At 52.6% G+C, this 13431-nt stretch overlaps 1 protein-coding gene across 1 annotated transcript; it reads left to right on the top strand.

The window, feature by feature from the left end:
* Positions 1-2345: 2345 nt before the first annotated feature.
* selenoh (selenoprotein H) lies at positions 2346-12459 on the top strand. The gene is made up of 4 exons (XM_068008737.1): positions 2346-2526; positions 4598-4743; positions 8690-8814; positions 11960-12459. The coding sequence occupies exons 1-3, from the start codon at positions 2399-2401 to the stop codon at positions 8788-8790; spliced, it is 375 nt and encodes a 124-aa protein (XP_067864838.1). The 5' UTR covers positions 2346-2398; the 3' UTR covers positions 8791-8814; positions 11960-12459.
* Positions 12460-13431: the final 972 nt, after the last annotated feature.

Below are 13431 nucleotides of genomic sequence, written 5' to 3'. Positions count from 1 at the left end.
CCGATTACTGTGAGTTTTTCTAAGTGGCCAGCTACAACCTCCTTAATGATCGATTCTAACACCTTCCCCACAACAGGCATCAAGCTAACTGGCCTATTGTTACCTGTTTTCTGCCTCTCCCCTCTTCTTGAATAAAGGAGTTATATTTGCTACTATCCAGTCCGATGGAACCTTTCCAGAATCTAGTGAATTTTGAAAAATTAACACCAACGCATCTACTACCTCATTAGCCATCTCTTTTAAGACCCTGGGATGAAGCCCATCAGGACCCGGGGACTTGTCAGCCCACATCTCCATCAGTTTGCTCAGTGATTCCCTGGTGATTGTAATTTCACCAAGTTTCTCTCGTCCTTCCACCTCCTGATTTACAGCTATTACTGGAATGTTTTTTCTATCCTCCATAGTGAAGGCAGAAGAAAAATATTTGTTCATTTCATCCACCATTTCCTTATTAACTACAATGAACTCCCCATTCTCACTCTCTTTTCCTTTTTAAATACCTGTAGAAACTCTTGCTATCTGTTTTTACATTTCTAGCTAGCTTCCTCTCATGCTTTAATTACTTTCTCCTGATTAACCTTTTCGTCATCTCTGCCGTTCTTGATATTCTGACCAATCATCTGACCTGCCACTCATCTTTGTGCCATTATATGCTTTGGATATAAGGGTAATGTAGAGGGAGCTCGGCACTGTATCTAACTCGTTTTTTTGTTTTGTTTTCTTTATTTTTTTCTTTTTTTTTCTCTGTATCTAACCCTGTTTTTTTTTTCTAACCCCGTGCTCTACCTGTTCTGGGAGTGTTTGATGCTGACACTGGGTATAAAGTGGCGGGGGCGGTGGGGGACACTGTCAGGGTAATGTAGAGGGAGCTCTAGACTGTATCTAACCCGTGCTGTACCTGTCCTGGGAGCACTCGATGCTGACACTGGGTATAAACTGGGGGAGACACACTGTCAGGGTAATGTAGAGGGAGCTCTACACTGTATCTAACCCGTACTGTACCTGTCCTGGGAGCACTCGATGCTGACACTGGGTATAAACTGGGGGAGACACACTGTCAGGGTAATGTACAGGGAGCTCTAGACTGTATCTAACCCGTGCTGTACCTGTCCTGGGAGCACTCGATGCTGACACTGGGTATAAACTGGGGGGACACACTGTCAGGGTAATGTAGAGGGAGCTCTACTCTGTATCTAACCCGTGCTGTACCTGTCCTGGGAGCACTTAACGCGACACTGCGTATAAAGTGGGTGCAGAGTGAGTAGTTGTGATTAGAACTATTTTCTCATGTTCATGTTGGCCCAGTGGGTCTCAATCTCACATCTGAGTTAAAAGGTCATGGGCTCCATCTGCCACTCTGGAGACTCGAGCCCATAATCCAATCTGTCATTCTTTGGGGTACTGAGGGAGTGCTCCACTGTCGGAGGGTCGGTACTGAGGGAGTGCCACACTGTCGGAGGGTCAGTACTGAGGGAGTCCTGCACTATCAGAGGGTCATTACTGAGGGAGTGCTGCACTGTCGGAGGGTCAGTACTGAGGGAGTCCTGCACTGTCAGAGGGTCATTACTGAGGGAGTGCTGCACTGTCGGAGGGTCAGTACTGAGGGAGCGCCGCACTGTCGGAGGGTCGGTACTGAGGGAGTCCTGCACTATCAGAGGGTCATTACTGAGGGAGTGCTGCACTGTCGGAGGCTCAGTACTGAGGGAGTGCTGCACTGTCAGAGGGTCAGTACTGAGGGAGTGCTGCACTGTGGGAGGGTCAGTACTGAGGGAGTGCTGCACTGTCGGAGGGTCAGTACTGAGGGAGTGCTGCACTGTCGGAGGGTCAGTACTGAGGGAGTGCTGCACTGTTGGAGGGTCAGTACTGAGGGAGTGCTGCACTGTCGGAGGGTCAGTACTGAGGGAGTGCCGCACTGTCGGAGGGTCAGTACTGAGGGAGCGCCGCACTGTCGGAGGGTCGGTACAGAGGGAGTGCCGCACTGTCGGAGGGTCAGTACTGAGGGAGTGCTGTGAGCAACCCTTTAATTGTGTTGTGTCGCCTTTAGGTTTGCTCAGTCCCTTTAAGTGAGATCAGGCGCCCTCAGGTATGAAAGTGACCAGGTTGGATTATCCCAACATTGGAGAAGGGAGGGGGGGGGGGGGGAAACAATCTGATACACTTTGTAAATGGGAGATGCTGAAAAATAAACAGGTCATGAATGGATATGTTTTTACTGAGCAATGCGGCATTGGAGGAGACTCTGCTATGTTTAGCTCTGACACGGTGTCTGGGGAGCAGTCACTTTAATTCCTGTTTGCACCCCCCTCCCTCTGGGGCCTGGGTTATGGTCTGGCCCCATTGTATCTGTTTGAAGTTCTGCTCCAGTTCCGGGAGTTGTTACCATTTCCTGAGCAGACACATGGCTGGGAGCAAGAGGAAGGGAGCAGGACACCCCTCCTTACCCTCACCACCCTCCCTCCAGCCTGCCAGCTCCCTGGGCAGCTCACCCCAGCTGGGCACTGGGCTGAAAGTCATCTTTGAGCACTGGTAATTACAGCAGCTCCTTAACCTGCTGGGCTGCAGTCAGTGATTTCCCCACTCAGCTCTTCAGGGTGCTGGTCCTTGCGAGAGCCTGTCTGTCTCCTCCCATTCTGTCCGTCTGTCTGTCCCCTCTCTGTCTGTCTCCTCCCATTCTGTCCGTCTGTCTGTCCCCTCTCTGTCTGTCTCCTCCCATTCTGTCCGTCTGTCTGTCCCCTCTCTGTCTGTCTCCTCCCATTCTGTCTGTCTGTCCCCTCTCTGTCTGTCTCCTCCCATTCTGTCCATCTGTCTGTCCCCTCTCTGTCTGTCTCCTCCCATTCTGTCCGTCTGTCTGTCCCCTCTCTGTCTGTCTCCTCCCATTCTGTCTGTCTGTCTCCTCTTTCTGTCCCCTCTCCTCTCGTCTGTCTATCCCGTTTGCCTGTCTCCTCTCTCTGTCTCCTCCCTCGCTCTCCGTCTGTCCCCTCTCTGTCTGTCTCCTCCCATTCTGTCTGTCTGTCCCCTCTCTGTCTGTCTCCTCCCTCTCTCTCCGTCTGTCCCCTCTCTGTCTGTCTCCTCCCATTCTGTCCGTCTGTCTCCTCTTTCTGTCCCCTCTCCTCTCGTCTGTCTATCCCGTTTGCCTGTCTCCTCTCTCTGTCTCCTCCCTCTCTCTCCGTCTGTCCCCTCTCTGTCTGTCTCCTCCCTCTCCGCCTGTCCCCTCTCTGTCTCCTCCCATTCTGTCTGTCTGTCCCCTCTGTCTGTTTCCTCCCTCTCTCTCCGTCTGTCCCCTCTCCTTCTCTCTGTCTCCTCCCTCTCTCTCCGTCTGTCTCCTTCACTGCCTGCCCCCCTCTCTCTCTCTGTTTTCTCTCCTCTCTCTGTCTCTTCCCTCTCTCTCCGTCTGTCCCCTCTCTGCCTGTCTCCTCCCTCTCTCTCCGTCTGTCCCCCTCCTTCTCTCTGTCTCTCTCTCCTGCCTGTCTCCTCCCTCTCTCCGTCTGACTCCTTCATTGCCTGTCCCCTCTCTCTCTGTCTGTTTTCTCTCCTCTCGTCTGTCTCCTCCCTCTCCCTCTGTCTCCTCTCTGTATCACTCCTCTCCTCTGTCTGTCCTTTCTCTGTCTCCTCCCTCTCTCTTTGCCTCCGTCTCCTCTCTCTCCCTCTTTGTCTCTGTCTGTCACCCTCTCTCTCTCCCCCCCGTTTGTTGGTAAAATGGTATGTCACAAAGCAGAGGGTATTTTTTTTTTTGATGAAAGGTTACCGACCTAAAAGGTTAACTCAGTTTCTCTCCCCACAGATGCTGCCAGACCTGCTGAGCATTTCCAGCACTTTCTGTTTTTATTTCAGAATTCCAGCATCCGCAATGTTTTGCTTGTATTTTTTTTTTCTTTGATCGTTGGTGACTCGTTGACCTCCTTACTGGCTGGACGATGTTTCAAGCAAATACGCGGGAGCCTGTACAGGAAGCGATTCCGGCAACAATTAGTACTTGCGGCTAAAAGCGTATTGCCACAGCAGCAGCCGCGGCCCGTTGGCCTCCTCTTAACCAGATTCACCGGTTTAATGCGGAGTGGTTCAGGGTTGTTCCACGGGAGGAATTGGTTGCCGTCTGGTTTTTAAGTTCTGTCGCTCTCCTGGTTACATAGGCACGCGGAGCTGCCTGCTCAGCTGGATGTACAAGGTCCCGCGGATAGTCCCAGAGTGACGGGCCGGTGGGGGGTGTGGGGGCGGAGGGAAAGATGTGCAGGAATTCGCCCTGGTGTTCTAAGACCCAATATTTATCCCTCATAAATGCCCAGATCAGTTTCCCTTTTTGAAGTGATGTTCATCAAGTCATTGAAAGGTGCAAAGCAAAAGGGAGACCATTTGACCCTTTGAAAAGGCACTCGTGCTTTAGTCCCCCAGCCCTGCTTTTTTTTTTTGTCCGTCACTTCCTCGAGTAGCTCTGCTTTTGAAAATCATGGATAAGATCCGCTTCCGCCCAGGTTGGTCAGATCCCGACGACAGACCTGCCGAAACGTCTCGTCGTCCCCCCCGCGCTCCTCGATCTCAGGTCGCCTCGTCAGCTCCTCTTCTGACCTCTGTTTTCTCTCTCGCTCCCCCTCTCTCTCAGCACAAGCTGACAAGTGTACCGGCGCGAAGCGCTCGCCCTCGGCGAGGCTTTGCGCAAGGAGTTTGAAGGCGTCGAGGTGCTGCTGAACGCGGAGAAGCCTCGGAGGAACAGCTTCGAGGTTACGCTGGTGGCGCAGGATGGTTCAGGTGAGAGGTGGCCCAGCGCCTGTGCTTTTGGGTGGCGTGTGCGTTCACTGCGATGGGGCTTAATTACTGCACTGGGTGTGTGGGCTCGGTTGGACATGAGAGGGTTGTCTCAGGAGGAGAAATTGAGTGGAATGGTCCTGAAGAATTCCTCAGTTAAGGTTCACCCAACCCCTCCAAACGCTGGAGTTCGACAGGGCCCTCGGCGGTGTCTACTTCTGCTCTCAACCCTTTCCCTCCCTCCCAGAACCACAACAGGGTTCCCCTTGTCCTCACCTTCCATCACCTTCCACCCCACCAGCCTCCACACTCGACGGATCATCCTCCGCCACCTCCAGCGTGACGGCACCACCAAACACACCGCCCCCTTCCCTCCGCGGCACGCTGACCCACTCCTCAGTCACCCCCGACGCCCTCTCCCCTTCCCACGGCGCCTTCCCAAGCAAGCGCAGAAGCTGCAATGCCTGCCCTTTTACCTCCTCCCCTTCTCCACTGTCCAGGGCCCCAAACACTCCTTCCAGGTGGAACAGCCATTTACTTGGTACTTCTTTCAATTTACTACACTGTATTCGCTGCTCACAATGCGATCTCCTCTGCGCTGGGGAGACCAAACGCAGACTAGGGTGACCGCTTTGTGGACCACAGGATCGTAGGAAGTAGGTGCAGGAGTAGGCCATTTGGCCCATCGATCCTGCTCCGCCATTCGAACAGATCATGGCTGATCATCCACCTCTGTGCCATTTTTCCCCCACTATCGCCATATCCCTTGATGTCATTAGTATCCAGATGTCTATCGATTTCTGTCTTGAACGTGCTCAATGATTGAGCTTCACAGCCCTCTGGGGTAGAGAATTCTGCAGATTCACCAACCTCTGAGTGAAGAAATTCCTCCTCATCTCAGTCTTAAATGGCCTACCGCTTATTCTGAGACTGTGTCCCCTGGTCCCGGACTCACCAGCCAGGGGAAACCTCCTATCCACATCCACCCTGTCACGTCCTGTAAGAGTTTTGTAAGTTTCAATGAGATCACCTCTCATTATTCGAAACTCGAGAGAATACAGGCCCAGTCTCCACAATCCCTCCTCATAAAAAATTCCCATCATCCCAGGGATTAGTCTGGTGAACCTCCGTTACACTCACTCACAAGTATATCCTTCCTTAGATAAGGAGACCAAAACTGTCCACAATACTCCAAGTGTGGTCTCACCAAGACTCTATATAATTGCAGCAAAACTTCTTTACTCCAGTTCTCAAATCTCCTTGCGATAAAGGCCAACATACCATTTGCCTTCCTAATTGCTTGCTGCACCTGCATGTTAGCTTTCAGTGACTCATGAACAAGGACACCCAGGTTCCTTTGGACATCAACACTTCCCAACCTCTCACCATTTAAGAAATACTCTGTTTTGTTTTCTACCAAAGTGGATCACTTCACACTTATTCACATTCTATTCCATCTGCCGTGTTTTTGCCCATTCACTGAGCCTGTCCAGATCCCCTTGAAGCCTCCTTGCATCCTCCTCACAACTTACATTCCCACCGAGTTTTGTGTCATCAGCAAATTTGGAAATATGACATTTGGTCCCCACATCCAAATCATTGTTATAGATTGTGAAGAGCTGTAGCCCCAGCACTGATCTTGCAGTATCCCACTAGTAACAGTCTGCCATCCTGAGAATGAGCCGTTTATTCTTACTCTCTGTTTTCTGTCCATTAACCAATTCTCAATCCATTGCAGTATATCACCCCCAATCCCATGTGCTCTAATTTTGTTCACTAACCTCCTGTGTGGGACTTTATCAAAAGCCTTCTGAAAATCCAAATACACCACATCCACTGGTTCTCCTTTATCTACGCTCCAAGTAACATCCTCAAAAAACTCCAACAGGTTTGTCAAACATGATTTCCTTTTCATAAATCCATGTTGACTCTGCCCAATCATCTCATTATTTTCCAAGTGTCCGATTTATCACATCCTTTATAATAGATTCTAACATTTTCTCTACTACTGACGTCAAACTAACGGGTCTGTAGTTCTCCGTTTTCTCTCTCGCTCCCTTCTTAAACAGTGGGGTTATATTTGCTACTTACCAGTCTGCAGGAACCCTTCGAGAATCTATAGAATGTGGAAAGATCACCACCAATACATCCACTATCTCTATAACCACCTCCTTCAATCCTCTGGGATGTAGCTCATCTGGTCCAGGGGATTTATAAACTTTCAATCCAGTTGATTTTTCGAGTACTACCTCTTTAGTGATATTAATTTCTCATTTTTACAAATCCCTTGGTTCCCTAGTATTTCTGGAAGATTTTCTGTGTCTTCCTTCGTGAAGACAGACACAAAGTAATTGTTTAGTCTCTCTACCATTTCCCCATTCTCCATCACAAACTCTCCTGTCTCCACCTGTAATAGACCCACATTCGTCCTTGCTAATCTTTTCCTTTTCACATACTTAAAGAAGCTTTTACAATCCACCTTTATGTTTCTAGCTAGCTTGCATTTGTTTTCTCCTTTCCCTTTCTTTATCAGTTTCTTGGTCCTCCTTTGCTGGATTCGGAATTGTTCCCAATCCTCGGGCTTTACCACTTTACCTGGTGACCTTATCAGCCACTTCCTTTGATCTAATGCAATCTTTAACTTCTTTTGTTAGCCACCGTTTAGTCTGGAAGAGCAACCCCGAGCTTCCAGTCGCCTGTCATTTTAATTTTCCACCGTGCTCCCACTCTGACCTCTCTGTCCTCGGCCTCCTGCAGTGTTTTAATGAAGCTCAATGAACAGCACCTCATCTCCCGACTGGGCATTTTACAGCCTTCTGGAATCAACATTGAGTTCAACAACTGTAGATCGTAACCTCTGCCCCCATTTTGTTTCCTTTCGGGACGGTAGCTGTTAATGATTCTGTCAATCACACCTCCTCTAGACACATCCTTTGTTTCTTTACTTGCCTCACGACCACTCCCTTTAGCCTCGCAGCATGAATCCTTTGGTTGTTTAAATCATTTCATTGAACGGTTAGAGCTCAGAAGGAGGCCATTTGGCCCGTCATGTCCCTGCCTGCTCTCCGCAAGAGCAACTCACCTAGCCCCACTCCCCCCTGTCTTTTCCCCATCACCCTGCACATTCTTCCTCTCCAGATCATTCTCCAATTCCCTTTTGAGAGCCTCGATTGAATCTGCCTCCACCACACTCTCAGACAGAGCATTCCAGATCCTAACCACTCGCTGTGTGAAATAGTTTTCCCTCTTGTCTCTGTTGCTTCTTGCGTCAATCACCTTAAATCAGTGTCCTCTGGTTCCGGATCCTTCCGTCAATGGGAACGGTTTCTCCTGATCTACTCTGTCCAGAACCCCCCTCATGATTTTGAACACCTCGATCAAATCTCCTCTCAACCTTCTCTTCCCCAAGGAGAACAGTCCCAGCTTCTCCGATCTATCCACGTTAACTGAAGTCCCTCATCCCTGGGAACCATTCTCCTGAATCTTTTCTGCATCTAAAGAGAATGAGAGGTGATCTCATTGAAACGTATAAAATTCTGAGAGGTTTTGACAGGGTAGATGCTGGAGAGTCTGGAACTGGGGGAGGGGAGGAGGGCGTCACAGTCTCGGGACGAGGGGGCGGCCATTTGGGACTGAGATGAGGAGAAATGTCTTCCCTCCGAGGGTTGTGAATCTTTGGAATTCTCTCCCCCAGAGAGCAGTGGATGCTCAGTCACTGAGTATATTCAAGACGGAGGTCGAGGGATTTTTGGGCACTGAGGGAATTGAGGGATACGGGGAGAGGGCGGGAAAGTGGAGATGAGGCAGATCAGCCATGATAGTATTGACTGGGGGAGCAGGCTCGAGGGGCTGAATGGCATCCCCCCAGTCCATGCTCTTGTGACCGGGTGTGTGTTTACTGGGATGTATTGCTTCTGCTGACTCTCATCCTTTTGCCTGTTCCACGTAGAGGTGGTACTGTGGAGCGGGATTAAGAAAGGGCCTCCTCGCAAACTCAAGTTCCCAGAGACCAGCGTGATGTTGGAAATCATGAGACGATCTGTGCACTAACTTGGGGAAGACGCAGGCCGTGAGGTGAGATTAGTGGTCCAGCGGTATTACTCCCTCTCTCGCTGCTACATCAGGCTGCGCATTGCAATGCAAGAGTATTTAGTCACTGACCACTGACCTTTCACCCTCAGTGACCTGCGTTTCAAAGCCAGTCCCAGACCCAGAAGGTGATGGGCTCCTCGCTCTCGTCCTGACATACTAGGAAGTCTCTCCCACCCCTGAGTCAGCAGCTTCTGGGTTCCAGTCCCACTCGAGAGACTGGAACACAGAAATCTAGGCTGACACTACGAGTATCACTACTGAGGGAGCACTGCACTGTCAGAGGGTCAGTACTGAGGGAGCGCTGCACTGACGGAGGGTCAGTACTGAGGGAGCGCTGCACTGACGGAGGGTCAGTACTGAGGGAGCACTGCACTGTCAGAGGGTCAGTACTGAGGGAGCGCTGCACTGTCAGAGGGTCAGTACTGAGGGAGCGCTGCACTGTCAGAGGGTCAGTACTGAGGGAGCGCTGCACTGTCAGAGGGTCAGTACTGAGGGAGCGCTGCACTGTCAGAGGGTCAGTACTGAGGGAGCGCTGCACTGTCAGAGGGTCAGTACTGAGGGAGCGCTGCACTGACGGAGGGTCAGTACTGAGGGAGCGCTGCACTGACGGAGGGTCAGTACTGAGGGAGCGCTGCACTGACGGAGGGTCAGTACTGAGGGAGTGCTGCACTGACGGAGGGTCAGTACTGAGGGAGTGCTGCACTGACGGAGGGTCAGTACTGAGGGAGTGCTGCACTGACGGAGGGTCAGTACTGAGGGAGTGCTGCACTGACGGAGGGTCAGTACTGAGGGAGTGCTGCACTGACGGAGGGTCAGTACTGAGGGAGTGCTGAACTGACGGAGGGTCAGTACTGAGGGAGTGCTGCACTGACGGAGTGCTGCACTGACGGAGTGCTGCACTGACGGAGTGCTGCACTGACGGAGGGTCAGTACTGAGGGAGTGCTGCACTGACGGAGGGTCAGTACTGAGGGAGTGCTGCACTGACGGAGGGTCAGTACTGAGGGAGTGCTGCACTGACGGAGGGTCAGTACTGAGGGAGTGCTGAACTGACGGAGGGTCAGTACTGAGGGAGTGCTGCACTGACGGAGTGCTGCACTGACGGAGTGCTGCACTGACGGAGTGCTGCACTGACGGAGTGCTGCACTGACGGAGGGTCAGTACTGAGGGAGTGCTGCACTGACGGAGGGTCAGTACTGAGGGAGTGCTGTACTGTCAGGGTCAGTACTGAGGGAGTGTTGTACAGTGAGAGGGTCAGTACTGAGGGCGTGCTGCACTGTCAGAGGGTCTGTACTGAGGGAATGCCGCACTTGGGGAGGGTCAGTACTGAGGGCGTGCTGCACTGACGGAGTGTCAGTACTGAGGGCGTGCTGCACTGACGGAGTGTCAGTACTGAGGGCGTGCTGCACTGACGGAGTGTCAGTACTGAGGGCGTGCTGCACTGATGGAGTGTCAGTACTGAGGGCGTGCTGCACTGACGGAGTGTCAGTACTGAGGGCGTGCTGCACTGACGGAGTGTCAGTACTGAGGGCGTGCTGCACTGACGGAGTGTCAGTACTGAGGGCGTACTGCACTGACGGAGTGTCAGTACTGAGGGCGTGCTGCACTGACGGAGTGTCAGTACTGAGGGCGTGCTGCACTGACGGAGTGTCAGTACTGAGGGCGTGCTGCACTGACGGAGTGTCAGTACTGAGGGCGTGCTGCACTGACGGAGTGTCAGTACTGAGGGCGTGCTGCACTGACGGAGTGTCAGTACTGAGGGCGTGCTGCACTGACGGAGTGTCAGTACTGAGGGTGTGCTGCACTGACGGAGTGTCAGTACTGAGGGCGTGCTGCACTGACGGAGTGTCAGTACTGAGGGCGTGCTGCACTGTCAGAGGGTCTGTACTGAGGGAATGCCGCACTTGGGGAGGGTCAGTACTGAGGGAGTGCCACGCTGTCGGAGGGTCAGTACTGAGGGAGTGCTGCACTGTCAGAGGGTCTGTACTGAGGGAATGCCGCACTTGGGGAGGGTCAGTACTGAGGGAGTGCCACGCTGTCGGAGGGTCTGTACTGAGGGAATGCCGCACTGTCGGAGCACTGTCGGAGGGTCACTACTGAGGGAGTGCCGCACTGTCAGAGGGTCTGTACTGAGGGAATGCCGCACTTGGGGAGGGTCAGTACTGAGGGAGTGCCACGCTGTCGGAGGGTCAGTTGTGAGGGAGCTTTGAGCAAGAGCAGGGTGAGTTATCCCCGGTGCCCCTGGGCTCAATAGTTATCCCTCAAATCAACAGTACACAATACAGTTTGTTACAGTGGTTGTTACCACTTTGTGGGCTGTGGGATCTTGCTTTGCGTAGGCTGGCTGCCGCCCTTCCCTATATTACAGCAGTGACTGCACTTTGAATGCACTTCAGCGGCTGAGCGGCGCTTTGGGACGGCTGGAGGTTGTGGAAGGCGCTAGAGAAATGCAGGTCTGTTTATGTTTGATTGGGAGACTGGGTGTGGGGGCAATGGGGGCGCACACTGGCCTTTGGCCCTCTGCGACCTGGTGAGTCATGGGGAGGGCGGTTGGTGGGGGGGGTCAGGGTGGAAATCGAGTGACTGTTTCCCTGTCATGTGAACACGTTAACCGAGGTGCTGCCCTTCTCCAACCGGCTCTCGACCTGTTCCTACATTTATAAATGGGCGCCGGAGGAGAGGAAGGGGGCAGGAAAGGAAGGAAGGAGCGAGGGACAGAGATGGACGGAGGAGGAAGGGAGAGAAGGGGGAGGAAAGGAGGGCAGGGAGGAAAGGAAGGAGGGAGAGAGGGAGGGAAGGAAGGAGGGAAGGAGAGGGAGGAGGAAAGGAGGGGACGGAGGAAAAGGAGGGCAGGGTGGGAGGGAGACGGAGGAGGAGATGGAGGAAGAAAGGAGGGGTGAAGGGGGAGGAAAGGAGGGGAGGGAGGTGGAGGAAAGGGGAGGAAAGGAGGAAGAGGGGCAGGGAGACAGAAGAGGAAAGGAGGGGAGGAGAGGGGAAGGAAAGGAGGGGAGGAAGGGGGAGGAAAGGAAAGGGAGGAAAAGGAGGGCAGGGAAGGAGGGGGTGTGAAGGAGGAGTGCAGTGGGGACGGAGCTGCCTGACTGTGTTCTCACTCTGTCTCTCACTCTCTAGTGATCAGAGCAGCTGTCGACCCTCGGCGGTGCAGTGTTAATGAAGGAAGAGTGAGCAATGGGCCTCACACGTTCCCTCACTCCTCCTGAAGCCTCGGCTACGTGAACGTGGAAGAGAGCCTGCGCCGCAGAGATGACTGAGGAGGCCGCCAGCATCTGCAGCTCCCCCCAAAAAAACCTCCCCAACCCACCCAGAGCGGATGACACCCGGCGTCCCACAGCAAATCGTTTTTCACTCTCCTGAACTCTGAGGGCTGCTTCTCCCCTCGCTCTCCCAGGCCGTCTGCCTCCGCGCTAACCAGCCAGGGCTCAGGTTCTGTTACCACCCCCAACCTGAGCGATCGGCCTCCTGCAACAACAAGCTTCTGCCTCTGGCTCCACAGACTGTCGGGGAGGGCGTGGGGGGGAATGACCAGTTCCTACGTCAATATTTTGATTGCAGTTACACTTTCTCTTGTCAATTTCTTTTGCTCTATCTGCAGCAATAAATTGTTGAAATTACCCCAGATTTCAGTACCAAGGAGACGAGTTTGTGAGTGCTCGATACTGACACTGGGTATAAAGTGGGGGGGACACACTGTCAGGGTAATGTAGAGGGAGCTCTACACTGTATCTAACCCGTACTGTACCTGTCCTGGGAGCACTCGATACTGACACTGGGTATAAAGTGGGGGGGACACACTGTCAGGGTAATGTAGAGGGAGCTCTACACTGTATCTAACCCGTACTGTACCTGTCCTGGGAGCACTCGATGCTGACACTGGGTATAAAGTGGGGGGGACACACTGTCAGGGTAATGTAGAGGGAGCTCTACACTGTATCTAACCCGTACTGTACCTGTCCTGGGAGCACTCGATGCTGACACTGGGTATAAAGTGGGGGGGACACACTGTCAGGGTAATGTCGAGGGAGCTCTACACTGTATCTAACCCGTTTTTTTTTTTTTACTCTGTATCTAACCCCCCGTACTGTACCTGTCCTGGGAGTGTTTGATGGGGACAGTGTAGAGGGAGCTTTACTCTGTATCTAACCCCCGTACTGTACCTGTCCTGGGAGCACTCGATACTGACACTGGGTATAAAGTGGGGGGGGGGACACACTGTCAGGGTAATGTCGAGGGAGCTCTACACTGTATCTAACCCGTACTGTACCTGTCCTGGGAGCACTCGATGCTGACACTGGGTATAAAGTGGGGGACACACTGTCAGGGTAATGTAGAGGGAGCTCTACACTGTATCTAACCCGTACTGTACCTGTCCTGGGAGCACTCGATGCTGACACTGGGTATAAAGTGGGGGGGACACACTGTCAGGGTAATGTCGAGGGAGCTCTACACTGTATCTAACCCGTTTTTTTTTTACTCTGTATCTAACCCCCCGTACTGTACCTGTCCTGGGAGTGTTTGATGGGGACAGTGTAGAGGGAGCTTTACTCTGTATCTAACCCCCGTACTGTACCTGTCCTGGGAGCACT

The sequence above is a fragment of the Heterodontus francisci genome, chromosome 28, assembly GCF_036365525.1.
Source record: "Heterodontus francisci isolate sHetFra1 chromosome 28, sHetFra1.hap1, whole genome shotgun sequence".
Classification (NCBI taxonomy): Eukaryota; Metazoa; Chordata; class Chondrichthyes; order Heterodontiformes; family Heterodontidae; genus Heterodontus; species Heterodontus francisci.
The sequence above is the reverse complement of the archived record's forward strand: the minus strand, read 5'-3'. Positions and strand labels throughout refer to the sequence as shown.